The 19,444-nt window shown below is 41.0% G+C and overlaps 1 protein-coding gene across 11 annotated transcripts in view; it reads right to left on the bottom strand.

Moving 5' to 3' along the window:
* Positions 1 to 19,444, bottom strand: part of LOC109428850 (serine/threonine-protein phosphatase rdgC) — a 264,380-nt gene that overhangs the window by 108,409 nt on the left and 136,527 nt on the right. The window contains exon 1 of one of the 11 annotated variants that reach the window (XM_062855478.1): positions 3,082 to 3,337. The exons of the other annotated variants lie outside the window; for them this stretch is intronic. Coding sequence (XP_062711462.1) covers positions 3,082 to 3,181 — 100 coding nt within the window. The 5' untranslated portion in view covers positions 3,182 to 3,337. Of the gene's footprint in view, positions 1 to 3,081; positions 3,338 to 19,444 lie in introns of those variants that run through there. 11 annotated transcript variants of the gene reach the window in all.

The raw sequence follows: 19,444 nt of genomic DNA, 5'->3' as shown, positions 1-19,444 counted from the left end.
TGTAGAAATTAATCTTGGAACCTTTTTTTTTATTAAACCTTTCCGGGATCCCTTCCGTAATTGTTTCATTGATTCTATTAGAAAATCCTCCAGAAATTTCTTTTGGAAAATCTTTACCAGATTTCTTTTGAAAGTTCTTTAAAACTTGTTTCCTGGATCGTTACAGAATTTTCTTTGAAATTGTCGTTACAGGATCTTGCAAAGTTTTCTCCAAAAATCCTATAGAAAAGCTTACATGTTTTTTTTTTAAACGGCTCCATAGATTTTTTTATAAAAAGCCAATAAACACCGTCTTCAGAGACTGCCCAGACTGAACACATTACTTACACTAGACAACGGACAACCCACAGAACACCCAGTGGCGCAGTGAAGAATTTTTAGTTTTGACGAAAAGTTTTCACCGACTGGACCGGGAATCGAACCCACACTCTAAGGCTTACGATACGCCTAGACGACTGTCGCCGCTAACCGCACGGCCACGAAACCCACATTTTTCAGGAATCTGTACCAGAATAGCAATTATCCACGATTTTTTTTTAGAAATGCTTTTAGCGACAATATTTAATTCGTCCACTCCTCCAAACATTTTTTTCCTAAATATGTCCAATAAATTTCTACGGAAATTCCTTTTTAAGTATTTCAACTTTTTCAAGGGATCAGTGTATAGACGTTTATCTATGCGTTTCTCCAGGCATTGTTATAGGATTTTTTTGTTCAGAAATTCAGTTTTATTTATCAACCAATGTATTCGATGAAAAAAAAAATACCCAAACTTTATTATACCTACGGGGGCGCTAAAGCTGGGAATATTCACAAAGGCATTTTTCTTGAATTCGTGAGTGCGCAATCACATGAAAAACTACATAGAAAATATCCTGCTATATGAAAGGGTGGAAGAAAAGTATCCAATTTCGAAGTATTTTTACTTATATGTGGGCGCAATAATCGTGCCGGCGATTCAGATATTTGTGATGCGAAAACCGAGATGAATTAGTCCATTTTATAACTCTCTAAGATAAAACATGTGATGCGAAACAGTACACACCAATATGATGAGACTTTTTTACACGTCCATATGCGAAAAAAAGAATATTACTGAATGGTGACGACTCCTACGTTCAACAGAGGATACTCAGGCTTTAGTCAGTCCGGTAAGGTAAGTCAAGTTCACTTGATTTTTGAAACAATATGTTGCTAAAAATAACAAATATGTTTTCATTAGAACATCGAGTTACTGAAATGAACTCCTATGAACTAGAAAGTTCCGACAATGTCTCGAGTAACATCTTGAGCAGCTTTCAAGCTGCTTAAAAGGCTAACAATTTGCTTTACCGAAACTTCCCTGGTAACCAATAAGCACTTTATTCAGCATTATTTCTGCACTATATGCGCTTTTACAGCTGGTCATTTAATGCTACTCAGCCGTAAATGCGCCTTCTTAAATGCAGTTTTTGGCCCAATATACGGCTGCTTAAATGCTAGCCTTCAAGAACTGTATAAACTACTGTCAAAATAGTAACGCCTTGAATGTTACGCATCATATAAAACAAACCAAAATAGAAATTTCACCCCTCTCACTACCCTCCACCACTCACTCTGTGTATTTGCCATCTTGTTCTTTGCTGCATATTTCTTGGTTGTTGTGTTTATCCAACCTTTTTTTCTGATTTCTACTCTGACTGCAATTTGATTTCAAGACCCGTCGATTGCGAAGGAGCTGTTGCGCGTTACAGGATACGCTCAACATGAAACTGTGAAGTGCATTGTTGATTTCTTGTTCTATTTAAGGTTCGTTGTGATTGAGTAACATTTCCTCCCAGATTGCATAATTTTTCTTTGGGCGAAGTTGAACTGGGACGACGGGGGCAGATAGAGGAAACGTAAAAAAACGTATTCTTATCAGACGCAACTTATCAGACATAATACAATGCAGTTTTGTGGCTATAAAATAACATTCAGAATGCTTAAAATCCAAGACATATTGTGCATTTGAAATGTTACATGACAGCTAATCGTTGTTGAATAGCATTTTGTATGCTAATTAATGGCGTCTTAGCTTTTGAACTGCTATGCTAGGGCAGCAAGCACAACAAATGCAAATATACAACTAATGTACTGCTTATTGATCTTATTGATTCCTGGGTTGTGTACGGAACTTGTAAGCCTCTTAAGTTCCATTCGGTAATATATTCGAACTTCGTGGAACTTAAAAGTGTATTTTGTCTTGGTAAGCCGAACTTTTAGTTACTGGGGGTATTCTTTGTCTACCATATTTTTTTTTACATACTTCTCCAAGGAAGCAAAACATTTCCTGAGGAACCTGGAGTAATTTCAGGAATTCTCTCATGAATCCCTGGTGGAATACCCGGAGGAGTTCTCCGATTGATTCCAAAAAGAAATTCCTTGAGGAAATAACGGAGAAATATCTGAACAAATTCCCTTAAGATCTCGCGAAGAAATCTTTGAAGTTGTTCTCGGAGTTGTGGAATCGTTTAGGATTTTCCTGGATAAATTCCCTGTGAAATCTCTGGTGAAAATGCTGTAGGAATCTCCAGAGCAGTTCCTGGATAAACAGTTGCGAAAAATCCAGGAGAAATACCTGGGAAAGTGTTAGAAAAAACATTCGAGAAACCCATAGAAACATTTCTGGAGAACTCCCTCATGGTATTCTTGAATGATACTCAGGAGAAATCCCTGGAGGCATTCCAGAAGTAGGCTTTCTTTTTTTAGAGGAAGGTAAGGGGGAACTGCTAAATTTCGAAAAAAAAAGCAAGATTTGTTTGAAGAGTCCTAGCAGGCGCACTTGTCCCGTCTTGTTAAGATTTTGTCTATTGAAATGTTTGCACTGATTTGCCATTCACTTTATTTATTCAACATCCCTCTGATTGTAGGCAGCAGTTTGGTAACCACTGCTAAATCACAGCAAGACGACATTTTCCGGCGCGGCGCGGGCCGTTGACTAATGCTAATAACGATAGAGAACGGTTATTTCGGCAAACGAAAACGATTCTCGCTTTCCTCATGCTGCTGCTGGTTGATATCAATGGCTACAATCAAGCAAATTAAATTACGACCACTTACAGTTGAACACCGTGCGGGAACGGCGTCGCAGCCGAAGAACCGAAGGTCTGTCACCGATGGCGGCGGTGGTTGCATCTACCACCGAACTATGATTGCCCATCGCTCCGCTTCGCTGGCTGAAGTTGGTTTGAGGTTTGAATGGAAAACGATTGGCTGCGGCACACTCTTGTTCACGATTTGGTAACGTTGATTGGCCTATTGATGCAGTTCAAGTGGGTGATGGCGTAAATATTTGGGATTTTTGGCGGTGAATACACTTTACGAGTTTTGCTTGTACAGTGGCATCTATTTTTGACCACATGTTTGTCAGAAGCCCCAATGGCATTCTAGGTCATGGCGATCTTCGATTTAATTATCCTTACCCAAATATCTTGACATCTAGCTTGATATGGAGCATTTCTAAATAATTGCCTCTTTTGGCTCGATATTTATCAATTTAAATGAAATTTTTTTCATGCGCTGGATTTCGTGTGAAGCTGTGCGAAGTCCGTTAACCGAAATTTGGAGAACACAGATTGGCGTCTGGTCAAATTTTGTTATACTCTGGCCTACGAGGTGAGCATGTGCACGCTCCTCGCCACCGTGGAGTTCGTTTCCTGCTCAGCGCTTACGCCCACGCTGTGCTTTTGAAGTCAGGACCTATTAATAAGAGGATAATTGCAGCCACATTCAGAACGCGGGTTCGAATCCTTACCATGATCCTGCTGCCGAAATGCAAGACAAAGAGAACTTTTACAGTCAACTGAATGCTGTCGTGGATGAAATTCCAAAAGGTGGTACATATCAAGATTCTCATGGACGACTTCAAGGTTGGTTCCGACAACTCGGAATATGAGTAGGTCATAGTCTCGGAGAAATAAGCGAGAATGGTGAGCTGTTGCAGAGTTTTGTGGCATCAATGACACGGTGATTGGGGGATCGCTCTTTCCAAATCGACCAGTGCACAAACTGACATGGGTTACCCGTAATGGCGTCACGGAAAATCAAATCGATCACATCTGCATCAGCCGGAAATGGGTACGGAGCCTTCTTGAAGACGCTGCGGTGAAAAGATCCTTCGTCGAGGATCTGGAACACCGTGCGGCGGATATTCCGGAAGGTGGAAGCGTAGAAGATCAATGTAGCGCCATCAAGAACGCCTTCATCGCCACTGGCGAGAATAATTTGGGTGAACTAGGTGCACACCCGGAGAAAAAAGTGGGTCACAGATGACACCTGGATGTAGGTAGAGGAGCAAGGGCGTAGCCAGCTTTTCGGTCATGGGAGGGGGGATGGCAAGCACCCTTAGCAAACTTGTACCTACTAGCTTTTATAACTAAACGGAATACGATGAAATTGAATATAACATTATATTCTGAAAGCATTATTAAACCCTTCAGCAGTCACGCTGTTGTATTTTGTATAATACGTTAAATAAGCTCGCCTGATCTACATAAATCAACGTGGTGCTGGGCGGTGATCAATTTCTGGAAGATTAGGGATCTTTAGGGCTGTTTGCAGTTCAGAAGGAACTTCTCAGCCTTGATTCATGGGAAATTCCTCTGAATCGGTCAAGAAACTGTTTTTTTTCTTCGACCATAGTACGCAGTAATTCTGGAAAAATTCTTGGGTACATTCCTGAAAAGATTGAAGGATTTCTGAAATTTCCAAATTAACTCCTACATGAATTTTTAAAGAGAGCCTGAGCGGTATTTCTAAAGAAATCATTTGAGAAATTCCTGGAGCAATCCCTGGAAGAATGCCTGGAGGAAGCCCTGTTCACAGAAAAAAAAATATGTAATCAAAATTCAGCGAGAAATCAAGCACATAAAGGGAATGTCAGAGTTAGTGCACTTTTACATGAGATATAATGTAAAATTACATTACCATCGTGTAAATTTCCGCCAACAATCGAGTAAACCATTATGGACTCCAACCGGTTACGTGATTATTAGCGGAAATTTACACGATTGTAACGTAATTTTACATGATATCTAATGTTAATATGCACTAACTCTAGCATTCCCTTTATGTGCATGATTTATCGCTGAATTTTACCAGAATATTTTTTTCTGTGAAGAATCTCTAGAGTAATTCCCGGAGAAATACTTGGAAGCATTTCTGAAAGTCTACCTGGAGGAATTCCTGTTTAAGTGGGGGGAATGCCTAGAAAAATATCTTAAAAGATCTCATGAAGAAAACCTAGAAGAAATGCTAGATAAATTTCTTGATGATTACTTGGAGGAAGTTCTGGAAAAATTCTGAGTGGAATTCTGGAACGAATCCCTAGAAAAATTTCAGAAGGAATCGCTTGAGGAATTCCTGGAGGAAATCTTATAGAAATTTCAGAAGAAATCCTTGGAGAAATCCCCGAAGGAATTGCTGGAGGATTTCCTGAAGCAATTTTTGAGAAAATCTCTAGAGAGAATCCTGAAGGAATGCCTGGAGAAACTTCTGAACAAGTTCCTGGCGTAATTCCTGGAAAGACCCAGCAGGATTTCCTGGAGAAATTTCTTGGATGAATTCTTGAAGCAATCCCTTGAAAAAATCCTGGAGAAATTCCTGGAGAAATTCCTAGAGAAATCTCCAGAGGAATTCTTGAAGGAATTACTGGATACATTTCTAGAGAAATCTGGAAAAAAAAATTAGGAGGAATTTCTAGCGAAATTTATGGAAAAATCCTCGAAGGAATTTCTGAAGGAATCTCTGCGGGAATCCTCGAAGAAATTTGCGAAAATACTTTAGGAGGAAACCGTAGAGGAGCTCCTGGAAATATACTAGAGGAATCCCTGAAAAATTCCTGAAGGTATTGCTGGAGATTTTCCTGGAAGAATTTCTGAAGAAATTCTTAGAGAATTTGCTGGAAGAATCCTTAGAGGAATTTCTGGAGGATTCCCTGGAGAAATCGTCGAAAGATTTACTGAAGGAATCCCTGGAGAAATTCGAGGAGAAATCCCTGGAGGAATCCTTGAAGTAATTCATGAAGGAATCTAAGGAGAAATTCCTGGCGAGAAATTCCTGGGGGAATCCCTGAAAATATCCTGAGGGTATTCCTGGAGAATTTCCTGGGAGAATGTCTGAAAAAAAACCAAAGAAGATTTTCTGGAAAAAAAACCAAAAGAAATTGCTAACACAATTTCTGAAGGATGTTCCCGAGAAATTCCTGGATCAATTCCTAGAGAAATTGCTGGAGGAATTCCTGAAGAAATTCTTGGAGAATTTCCTGGAGAAGTTCCTGGAAAAATTCCTGGATAAAATCCTGGAGGAATGCCTTGAGGAATTCCTGGAGGTTTTCCTTTGGGAATTGCTGGAGGTATATTTGATGGAATTCCTGAAGGAATCTTTTTAGGAATTCTTGCAACAAGTACAGGATTAATTTTTCTGCGGTTCCACCAGATATTCCTCCAGGAATTGCTCCATGGACTCATCCAGGAGTTCCCTCTTGGATTGCTTCAGGAATTCTTCCTGAGATACCTATAGAAATTCATGCCATTCCAGGATTTCGTCGAGGAATTTCTCCTCGAGGAATTCCACTAGGAATATCTTCAGGGATACCTCCAGGAATTTCAAATTAATCAAGGAATTCCTCTATAAATTATGTCAGTAATTCATCCAGGAATTTCTCCAGGAAATCCTTAAAAGTTCTTCCAGGATTTTCTTTAGGAATACGTTCTAGGTTTTTGTTTTCAGGAATTCATGAATTCTTCCAGATTTTCCTCCAGGAATTGCTGCAGAGATTCCTCTAGGAATTCTTCAAGGATTTCCAAGGATTTCTCCACGAAATTCTCCAAGGATTTACTCAGGGATTCCTACAGAAATTCCTTCGAGGATTTTTCCAGGAATTCTTCCAGAAATTTCTCTAGAAATTCCTCCAGGAATTTTCTGGAAAGAATCTGCAAGAATCCAAGAAGGAATCCCTGGAAAATGCATGGAAAATTTCCTAGAATAATGCCTAGGAGAATTCTGGGTGGAATTCATGGAGGATTCCCTGAAAAAATTCCTCGAGAAATCTTTGACGAAATTCCTGTAGGAGTCTCTGCAAAAAATCACTTGAAGATTTCCTGGATAAATTTCTGTAGGAATTCCTGATCAAATCCTTGGAAAAGTCCCGGAAGCAATGACTGGAGGAATCTCTGGAGGAATACCTGGATGAAGCCCTGAAGAAATGGCGGAATTTCTAGAGGAATCTCTAGATGAATTCCTGCAGGAATTCCCAGAGTAATCTCTGGAAAAATTCCAAGAGGAATTCCTGAAGAAATTCATGGATGAATATTTTAAGGAATTGGTAGAGTAATACCAGGAATAATTCATGAAGAAATCGCAGATGGAATTCTTGGAAAAAATCTAGAGGAATCTTTACAAGAGTTCTTGGAAAAACTTCAAAAGGAATCCCAGAAGCAATTTCAAAAGGAATTCCTAAGGGAATCCCATAACAGTTCCTGAAGGAAGTACTAAATTAATTCCTGAAGTAGTTCTTTAAAGAATACAAGGAGAAATTTCTGAAGGAATCCTAAGAACAAATCCTCGAAAAATCTTTGGAGTTATTTTTTAAATCAGTTGTTCCAGAAAGAATCACAGACGGAATTCCCGTGTTAAGCCCTTCAGTAACCCTTGGAGGAAGCCATGGAGGAATCCCTGGAGGATACCCCAGAGAAATGCCTGTAGGGATTAACGGAGGAATCTCTCGAAGAATTCCTAGAGGAATTTCTGAAGGAATCTCTAGAAGCATTTCTGAAGGAATCCCTGGATGAATATTTAGGGGAATACCTGCAGAAATTCCCAAAGGAATCCCTGGAATAATTCCTGAAGTAATATCTGATGAAATCCGTGGAGGAATCCCTTGAGAAATTCATGGAGGAATCCCAGGAAGAATTCCTGAAGAAATTACAGATGGAATCCTTGGAGAAATCCTGAAGGAATTCTAAGAAAAGTTCGTGGAGGAACTCCTTGAGGAATCCCTGTAGCAGTTCCTGAAGAATCCCTGCAAGAGTTCCAGAAGAAACTCCATAAGGTATCCCGAAAGCAATTCCTCGAGGCATCCTTAGGGAAACCCTTAATAGTCCCTGGAGAAAGTACAAGATTAATTCCTGGAGGAGTTTCTGAAAGAATTCCAAGAGGAACTCCTGAAGGAATTCTAAAAAGTGTTCCTGGGGGAATACTTGAAGGAATTTTTAAAATAATCTCTGGAGTTTTTCCTGAAAGAAACACAGAAGAAATTCCCCAGTGAAACCCTGGAGGAATTCTTGAAGGACAACCTGGAGAAACTCCTGAAGAAATCCTATGAGGAATTTCTAAGGAAATCCCAGGAAAGTTTTTTTAACAAATTTCTGAAAGAATTTCGGTAGGAAAAAAAATATGAAGAAATCCATGGCTGCAATAATTTTTGGACAAATTGTTGTTGGAATTTTTGGGTGGACTCACAAAAGAATGTTTTGTACAATGTTTAGTAGAACTCCTGGATTAGCTTATAGCTAATCTCTGGTAAAAATTCCTGTAAGGGTTTCTGGAAGATATTCCTGCAGAAATACTTCGAATTATTCCAAAATGAATTATTTGAGCAATCTCTAATGGAATTCTTGAAGGGATATATGGAGTAATCCCCGAAGGAACACTTGCAGAAATGTCCAAAAGAATTTCTGTGGACATTTCTTTGGAAATCCCTGAAAAAAATCCTAGAGGAATCCCCGAAAAAAGCACTGGAACAATCACTGGACGAACGTTTATGGATATCCCAGGAGAAATTCCCGGAAGAATGTCTGGTAAAACCCATAGAGGAATTCTTGAAAAATTTTCTGGAATATTTTTTTGGATCAAACCCTGTGTTCGATGACTGCGAAATGTCTATCTCTATGTACGTGGCGATCACCAATATCGTCTCTCTTCAATGGGACCTCAATTAGACCCTGATCTGGCATCCCATACATCGATCGTGCTGAACACCTTAACTGTGTTAGATAACCCGATCTCCGCCGCATCCATATCAACATCGTCTATAATGAAGGCATAGGGATGAGAACAGCATGCGGAATATGTGTGGGGAGATAGTTAACAACGGCAGTAGACAATAACAGTCAGAGCTGCAGATCAGTGCAGATCCATCAACCGTCATAAGAGGCGTCGTCGCTTTGTTTTGTTCATCGTCAATTCGTCATTTTAGTGCATGTATCGTATCCAATTATTGTGTGGTTAATGTTTAATGTTAAGAAATAAAACTACTATAAGCACAAATTACGGCAACCAATATAGTGATTGATCTAGTGAATAAATCGCTACGAGTCCTGGACAAAAAATCAGTTTTGTGCACCAATTTATAAACAGAAGAACTAGATCACTAAAAGAACCGACTCTGATACTCAAACACCCTGAAACAATCAATATCGGAACCCTGCAAAATGCCTATGGAAGAATTCACAAAGGAGAAGCTCCTGGAGAAGTCCCTTATGGAATATCTGAAAGAATCCCTGAAGAAGTTCCTGAATAAATGCATGAAGGAATTTTTGAAACTTGAAAGAAGTCGAAAAGAAATCCCAGGTATTTTGCTCTTTGAATGATATTTGTTTGAATTGAATACTGGTGAAAACTCGTGTCACAAAGTTAAGCCATTCAACCAAGCTTTATTTGGTAAAATTCTATGGCTAGATTGAAGTGGTTCTCTTGGAGAAATATTTGGCGAAATTTCCTGTGGTTATCTAGAAAAAAAGGTTTGATAATTGTGTATAAAAACCTATAAGGAGAGTTTAGTTTTTGAGATATTTTTTTTTATGGAACTCTGAGTTATTGATAATCTTTGAGTTGACTCAATTTAAGAGAAATAAATCTGTTATTGATAATTTTTGAGTTGACTCAATTTTAAAAATATATCTGGCGGCCAGGGGGGGGGCACGGTCCCCCCTGCCCCCTTTGGCTACGCCCATGTAGATGAGCGAAGGAACGCGAAAGCCGCGATAGTGCGATCGAAAACACGAGGAGCCAAAGCCGTAGCCCGTCAGCGCGTCAGCGTCAGCCCGTCAGACGGGACAAAAGAGCGTGGGCGAACTCCCTAGCCGACGAAGGCGAGAAAGCCGCAAACACCGGCGACATCCGTCTCCTCTAAGATGTTTCACGTCGCCTTGGTGGGTCCTAGATGTATGCTATGATGACCCTGAAAGACACCTCTGGATAGTTATAGACCGACCCGACTGACCAGTTAAAACGCTGGTTCGAGCACTTTGGAAACCTTTTTCAAGTGTCGGCCACGCCATCAACACCTCAGCATGATCCGCCAAGGGTTCGACGCATTACCCGTGTCAACACCGAAGCTTCATCAGTGCAGAAGATAGAAACAGCCATCCCTAGTATGAAATCGAACACGGCCCCTGGGGTCGATCGCATATCAGCTGAGATGCTCAAAGCTGATCCCGTAGTATCCGCACAACTGCAGAAGAAATTGAGAAGATTGACGCAACAGTCCGACGGCAGTAAGCAGGATTCCGTGCCGGACGATCCTGTGTGGACCATATTGTCACGCTCCGTATTATTCTGGGGCAAATCAATGAATTCCAAGAGTCTCTTGTTGTTCATTGATTACGAAAAAGCAATCACGGAAACATGTGGGAAGCCCTCAGGTACAAGGGTCTCCCTGAGAAAATCATCGGCCTCATTGAAGCACAGTACAGGGCATTTTCGTGCAGAGTACTGCACAACGGTGTTTTGTCCGGTCGCATCCGGGTCGTTGCTGGAGTGAGGCAAGGATGTATACTATCACCGCTACTGTTCCTCATCGTAATCGACGAAATTTTGGTAGGTGCGATTGCCCGTGAACCAAATCGTGAATTGCTGTGGCAGCCCATTACCATGGAGCACCTAAATTACTTTGAACTGTGCTGCTATATGACAGTGAAACCTGGTGTGTATCAGTGGAGAACACTCAACGGCTGTAGGTCTTCATCAATAAATGTCTGCAGTATTTAATTCGTGCATGGTGGCCTCACAATTGGGTCTCCAACGTGGAGCTCCATAGTCGATGTCATCAAAAGCCGATAGCGACAGAAACTCGGGAGCGAAAGTGGAGGTGGGTCGGCCACACTCTACGCAGGGGCGGAAACGAAATCTGCAAGAAAGCGTTAGATTGGAACCCTGCAGGATATCACAGCAAAGGTAGGCCCATAGGCTCATAGCGGCGCAGCATCTACAAGGAAATCAAGTCGACTTAAACTTGACCTGGCCACAGGTCAAGACAATGGCAAGCAATTTCCCAGGATGAGATCTTTCAATTCGACCCTCTGCACCACCATGGATGCCCAGAAATGATAGTTGATAAGTTAGGGGCTGTCATAAACCACGAAGATCAAATTTCGGTCATCTCAGTCCTCCTACACCTTGTACACCTTCTTCCATACAAAAAAAAAGATCCTTTTGTATATATGTGTGTATCTTATTGCAATGTATAGCAATTGTTTGTCAGATCGTTGGTTATTTTATAACTTCTTTCGTTTCAATTAGTAGGGCTCTGCAGCAAAATTGATGCTAAATTTCAGATAACACTTCATCTCCAGAAACCAGAACACCAAATAAAACTAAAATCATAAAAATACCCACCTACAAAAATAGATCATTCGCAGCTGACCAGTTACCAAGACCAACCTTGCCTCTACTTTCGACTTTCTACCTCTCAGCTGTTTTCGGCAACCCATCATCCTTTTAAGCGGCTCGGCTTCGTTTGATTGTAAACAGAACCCCCACAACAGAGCAACACCTCATGCACCGGGTGGCAAGGAAGGTGTCAGAACGGACAGCATCGATTGCGGTGCTGCGGCCCGGCAGTGTAGGTTCGGTTTCATTCATTTATTCATTCATTCATAAACTTGTTTGCGCTCGTCTTCCAAAGAGGCGTATCGCAACTGAGGCGATTACTTTTCAACAGAGAACGAACGAATAATGGTGCTCCCCATTCTCCGGTCACCCCACAAATGAAGCATACGAACGGACAGATGTTGGCGTGGGGGTGGGTTGGAAACGCATTATCTTCTGCGTCCGTGACGGTTCGTTGCTCCTTCGGTTTTCATCTCTCTCTATGCCAAAATGAGAAACGGACATATCCATCGTCCGCTGACGACAAACGAGGCTTAAAATGTATACAAACGGTTGCACAGCTGAGCAAATTCCACTATAGCTCGCCATCTCTCCCTGCCCTGGTTTAAGACTGACGACGGACCGGACCAGTCAGTGAGTGAAAGTGAAAGCGAAGTCGGTGGAAATAATCTCCCACTTCCAAGAATAAGCGATTTTCGTTTGGGACGTGTTCTGTCGGAAACATACAAAAACGGAGAATGGCCTTAAAAGGCCGACCTTCGAGGATTGCAGTAGCTAGCAGTAGCAAAACAAATAAAGAAACAGAAATTCGCGGTGGAATGAGTCTGGGCAGCATTCCTCATTTTGCGTTATTGCTGAGCTGGTTGTTTGCCTGTCACGCATTCTCGTCTTCGTTGACGTAGACGCTGTGAACGTCCGGAAATTGATTATCGTTGCGTTTTTTCCTTTCTTTCCATGGTTGGATGCTTAAAACACAAATGCTCTGAATGGCTATAAATATCTAGAATTATGAATGTCGGTCGGTTCTATTTAGTTCTATCCGCATTTTCCGCAAATACAGTCTGGTTCCTTGCCGTCAGAACGAATACCATCACGTCACAGTGGCGGGGAACTTGGCTTGCGTAATGGTCGCAAAATTAAACTCACTCAAGTTTTTTGCATTTTTCACAATTTGTTTGCGATTCGCTCACTAGATATTAAGTAATCTGTTTCTGTATGACTTTTTCCACCCCAACTCACCGATCGACCAAACTTGATGGTTCATGATTCGAATGAAACTTTGCACTTCTTTTCAAAATAGCAAAAAAATGGATCTGGATTTTTTTTATTCAATCCGCGAGTAGTTTTAGAAAAGATCCTAACCCAACTAACATTATGCTGTATAAGAGCTGAACAAAGCACTTTACATAAGCGATTGCCCCTGAAGCTGTTATGCAGCTACTTTTGTTAGTTCAGAAGTGTTTCTGCACACATATATTTTGAAAAATTGTAGCTTCGAATTCGTTCGTGATATGAGAGAAAAAAAATGCCCGAAAACAAATTTTAGGGGATTCATGAGCCTTAATAAAAAGAAAAAAAAAATGTTACCACATGGTTACCATGGTCCACATTTTTTTTTTCAAGGATAAAACTTATGCATAAAAAAAATCTAAAGGTGTGCACTGTGCAGCATTGACCGCAACAATGGCGACCTCCCATTTTCCCATACATTTCGCTGCAGTCGCCATGCGCAAGCATGCGATTCCACCGATCCCGCTATCGCACGATCAGATGCGCGCGTGAGTATGTATGGGAAAATGGGAGGTCGCCTCACATTTTCATCGATATCTCATTGTTGCGGTCAATGCACACCTAAATATTTTTATGTTTTGAAAAGCTTAGAATCGCAGCTCTTTCTAATGGTGAGTAAGGATTTGAAATCGGTGGTGGCGAACCCAGTGAAAATCGCGATTCAAGGATAAATTTCAAAATGGCGGTCAAATCCAAGATGGCTGCCAAAAATTTTTCAACTTTTAATGAAAGGTCTTTACTTTCCCTTCATAGAAATGTGAAGTTTTGTACATGTTACAACATTAATTTTTGAGATTTTAAGCGATAAATTAGGTGCAATTTGGTGAAAAATATTCATTTTTTGTCACCTTGCCAGCCGCTTGGCAAACGAGGGGTCCATCAATTTAACCCAATCAAAGTGGTATTCATCCTTTTTATCATATTCCAGCGAACAAGCAAGACAAATTTGAAATCCCAGACTTTATGTAAATGGCGGCCTGGTTTCAGCGAGAATTACTCAACTTTAAATTTGAAATTCACAAATAAACCAGTCTTGCATCAATTTGGATTGTTACTCGAGATTCTCTATCCTCAACTCTTAGTTTTCCAAATTGTACATATAATTTCCCACATTACATCACCTTTCAGGGAATCAGGTGTATAACTTAAACAGGCGAAACACTCAACTTTTCGAACACACAGTGAGTGTTTATTGGCAAATCAAAAGATAAATTTGTAAAATAATACCACTTCTATCGGTGGGATTCGAACCCACGACTCCGTATTGCTAGCCCGGTCCATCCACCAACTGAGCTACAGAATAAGTTACGATTTTTTGGAATTGAAAGTCAAACTAACTGGGTCCGTCTTTTTCATCTTTTTCTCGCTTTCGGTTTAGATAATAGTTAGATCATGTTAGTAACACTGGTTTAGCCACGGGGGGGGGGGGGTGTTAAGGGTTAACACCAACACCAACACCGCCCCCCCCCCCAGAGACAAAATTTGTGGAACAAATTTTCAGTAACAAAACGCTTTTTGGAAGAACAAATTTTGCGCTATTTCGACACTACGACTAAAATTGTATATAAATGCCTTCATTATGCATTGCTGTTTACGAAATGTGAGTGCCAAATAATGAAAAAGAAATCACCGATTGTCAAAAACCCCTCCCAGAGTAAATTTCTGGCTACGTCACTGGTTAGTAATGTTCAGTCTGTAGAGGCAACAAGGTCGAAGACGGTGCAATTGTCTATCTCCCACACGCTCGCGGTTGTGCCTTTGAAATGATGAAAGTTAGCGAAGTGAGCCCTTCGACCTTACAGTATTACCATTATCATGTGCTTTATGTTCCCGAAAATCGAACTTTAATGTTAAAGAATGAGTTCTATTTAATTTAAAATTATATTCCTAAATATTACAATAGCATTGACTTGTCTGTCTAGGTGTTCGGAATACACGAAATCAAATTTTGCAGCAATCTCCTTGCAGACAGCTCAAACTGTAAAACAGTATAATAGTTCAAGGTCCTAATTTCACGAGCTTAAACATACAAATTATTGATTTTCGTTCTACTAATCCAAACAGTCCAGCTCAACGTTTATCATACTTCGATATAACCCTTACTTACGTAATCATACGACAATCGATCGAGTGTTACTCCCACTAATCGCGCTGAGATCGCACCTCACTTATAATCCCTACAATATTCAATAAAATAAGTATTCATTTTATTCTACATTCATTAAATTTACCCTTTCTATATTTTCAGAAATTTCTGCATCTAATTCAACCGGATTTCAATTTTTACGAATCTACTAATAAGGCAATCCATGAGACAGATGCGATCAGCTGATTTTTTTATTTACCATACACGGAGAAACTCAAGTACCTAAATTTGAGTTTTTTTTAAACTCACTTTTGAGTTTTTTTGTCTCCTCTCTCATCCACTCTCTTTGTTGTTGTCAAAGAGCGAAGGGCAAACCAACCCAACTTTGACAGTTCGGTGCGAGAAGCCAAAATTGAGTAAACTACATTGAACTCAAATTTGGGTATTTTGAACTAGCAGTTGGGTGAAAAAAACTTAGCCGGTAGGTACTTTGCCGCACGAACTCAAATATGGGTTCCCGCACGCAACCCCGAAGTTGGGTGAAATAAACTCAAATTCGGGTTTCTCCGTGTATGTTTTTGACATCGTATGTAACGGAGTAGCAACTACGAATTGTACGGTCATCTCATGCTCATTAGACTGGGTCAACAAAGTCGATTTTTCGGAACAAAGCTTTTTCGATTCATTTTAGCGTCCAAAGTAACTGTGAAAAATTTGGGAGCGATTGGTTGCTTCCCCGTATTCCGCATTGCGATTGAAATTTGTATGAAATTTAGTATGGGAAAACGTGCTTTTTTGCATTTTTCGCATAAATTGAAATTTTTCGTCTAAAACAATCTAACCAATGACGGTAAAGTATAGCCTAGGATATGACAAACAACTTTGCCGAAGACCGCAAAGTGATCCGACACTTGTGGAAAAGTTATTACGTGCAGAATACCCAGTGGTGCTTAACATTTAACATGTAAAGGAATAACATCAATAATAAAATCTCAATTTTTGGCCAAAGTTACCAGCCGAATAACTTTTTTCACAAGCGTCGGATCACTTTGTGGTCTTCGGCAAAGTTGTTAACCATATCCTAGGCTACACCTTAACGTCATTAGTTACATGGTATTGAACTAAAAAATTCAACTTATGAGTAAAATGCAAAAAAGTACGTTTTCTCATACTAACTTCCATACAAATTTCAATCGCAATGCGGAATACGGGGACACAACCAATCGCTCCCAAATTTTGCACAGTTGTATTGGACGCTAATATAGATTGAAAAAGCTTTGTTCCGGGATGATACTATCAAATTTTAAGTTTCTCCATACAACGTTGACCCACTCTAATGCTCATGCTCATGTATGTTTTTGACATCGCAAAGAAATTTGTTAAGCACTGTCGACATTTGACGAAACATTGAAAGTTGTACTCACACTGTGTTTACACTTTTGGCTGTCACCCCCATCGCGAAAAGTCGTCATGGATTGCCTTATTTTACCAAAATAAATAGCTAGATGCACCAATGTGTTTACGATGAATCATCACATTTGCCAAATCCTCATCTCTCATCCACTTCATGACAACAATGACTTTGATGCCCAACGATATGTCCAGTCGAGTGACGTATTGCGAAATTTATCGTTCTGAATACGCCGAACGCACGGAACAAACACTAGGTATCTGTGACTTGCATACAATTTATTACAGTTAAAGATAGAAATGGTCATTGGTTTGATTCTAAGCTTCGGCACTCGCCAATTATTCGATCAGTTGCTTTCCCTCCCTTGGAACTGGCGTTGACCCTCTTGTGACCCTCACTAACCCGAATCCTGGGATATCGGCGAACAAAAACTCATAATAGACCCTCAATCGGACAGGACAAAGGAATAATAGCCACACAGCAACATTCACACCATCGCGCAACAGTAATGACAATGCAATGTCGCAACCTGCATTTGTTGCGACAATTCACCGAATGCGATATAAGTTTGTCCCAACTTGAACATAATAGGCGACAAACATATCTAAAGGTCAGTGGCATCACTGCTGTCGTAGTCGTTTGTTGTCATTCCGTCGCTTCAAATATTACGTATTTATTTATCACCCGCTATCACCCTTATAATTCGTTCGCCACTGCCATTTGTAACCACGGAGACTTACTGGGCTGCTCCGCAGCCACAGTGACTCCCAATTACTCCCGGAAACAAGCTCAGTAGCATGAGACCCCTCGAGCTGGGTCTCAGGGCCGGCATGCTACTCGGTAATCGAAGGGGCTTCGCGGACAAAGTATGAAAATACAAGAAGATTCACATTCTTAACATTTATTAAACTTTCTGTGGCGTGTGGGTGTGGGAATAACAATTCTAGTGTGTGGCGTATAAGCGAGACTATTTGGACTAGGCCTAGGCACTGCACTGTACTCACTCTTGCTGCGGACTATCGCCTCGTCGCTTTGGCCCCCACGGCTGCTCCTGCACTACCGTGGGGCCGGAATTTCGCCACCGAGGCAGCTCGGGAGTGCAATGGCGGGTTTGTCGGATCGGTGCTCAGCCGACGGGGACCAGCGGGCGTTGCTGGATGGTGTTCGGGGGACAGGCGTCTCGCTTCATTGACGAAATCGGCACGGCCCAGGACGAGACCGGAACGACCGTGCCGAGAAGGGTCCCTCCTTGGCGATTAAGGCCAATGGCCTGAGGGAATCGTCCTGAATTGGACGATGGCGGTTCCTTAGCGATTAGGCTCGGAAGCCATATTGACTTCCGAGCCGCCGTGTGTTGACCGTTTTATAAACGGATCCGAGGTCCTGTTACAAAGGAATTAGAGGTTTCCGTCAGGGTGGTCAAAAGGTGCTTACCGAACCCAATTACCTGAACGGAGGCAGGCTAGCATCCCAATTCCCGCCCCTCAAAGGGGGGGGGGGGTATTCTATGAGCACTGCACTACACGAGTCTGAACACACCGACACCTGTTTCTTTCCTGGCCAAATCTTCTAAAAGTGAAGATGGCTGCGCCCATGGGCACTCTTTATTATAGCCTATTCCCTCTCAACGCATAGCGACTGCCATCTTAGCACCAGCTCTCAATTTCCTTTCAGCAACGTAGTCTTATTAAGAGCGGTACGATTACTCGCTAGGGTGGGGCCTGCTGTATCTTATACAGGGTGTTTGTTTCCGGACTTTAAATAATTTGGGGGCAGATAGGTCTTAATGAGACATGAAAAAGTGCCCAAGGAACATGGGGTCGCAAATCACTGCTAAGTGAGTTATTCAAAATTCTATGATTTTTAACATTCAAAATTTCAAAAAATTGTATCTCAGCTATCTTTGATCAAAATCTCAATCTTTTTGCATGAATTGAAAGCGTAAACCATTGTGCTGTTATGCTTCTTGGACAAAAACTCAATCTAAAGTGATTAACATGCTTAAATTTTGGAAAGTTTGCGGCAAAAGCAGAAAAAAATGCTCTTTTTTTAGGTATTTTTGTTGTTTTTTAATAAAAACACGTAGTAAAGTAGAAAAGTGATATTCTACAAAAGATTGTTTATGTTATTTTCTACCAAACTCTCTTTGGGACCAACATTGAATTTTTTGTAGTTTGGCCACAATAATTAATTCAAAGTTAGGTAAGAAACTCATCGAATTGCGAAAAACATCGCCCCGATTTCATTGAACCGTGCTTTGGCAGCACTTCCCGTTCGTGTGCTTGCTGTTTACTCTCCCACCAGCAGGCAAGCGAAACTATTGCAACGCACATGAATAGCCAAACATTGCCACACAACCAACCAACTGGTCCTGATTGGTGTTATGTTTGGTCGTGCATAACAAACATTGCACTAATCTGGGCGAGTTGGTCGTTCGGGTGGAGAGCCGGAGAAGTTTGTAGCCATGACCATGCCTCTGTTATTGTTGATGTGGGGAATGCGCACAGTTCAAAGCGGCGCATCGAATTTCCGCTATGGCGGAAAGCAATGCGGAGGTTGCGTGCGAAAGGACGCGCGCAAGATTTTTAAAACATTGCTATGCTAGTAGCGATACCAATGTTGGTCGCGGAGAGCAAGGCGAGCTGCGTGGTTTTTAAAATCCTCTGCCGAGTTGGGTTTCCTTGCACTCGCAGTCGAACTGCGGTGCTATTCAGATGGGGTGGGGTTATGCTGACGAAGTCAGATATTATTTTATTGATTTTAAATAAGTAATTTAATGAATAATTCCATAATTAATGTGTGTTAATTTATTGGTGTTGTATAATTACAGCTAATTTGCTAAATAAGCTGTGATTATTCTTTTTTCTGGCATTACATACCATCGGGTATACAGTCTGTTCTGTACTATTTAAGGTATGAATGGGAGATATTAAGGTGGATTATTGCGAGAAGTTGGGGGTTTTAAATAAATGTTCGGTAATTTAAGATAATATTGGGGAGCATTCTGAGGGAAGTTGGTTCCTCCC

Source organism: Aedes albopictus, chromosome 3 (assembly GCF_035046485.1).
Source record: "Aedes albopictus strain Foshan chromosome 3, AalbF5, whole genome shotgun sequence".
Lineage (NCBI taxonomy): Eukaryota > Metazoa > Arthropoda > Insecta > Diptera > Culicidae > Aedes > Aedes albopictus.
This window is presented reverse-complemented; position numbering and strand designations above follow the sequence as displayed.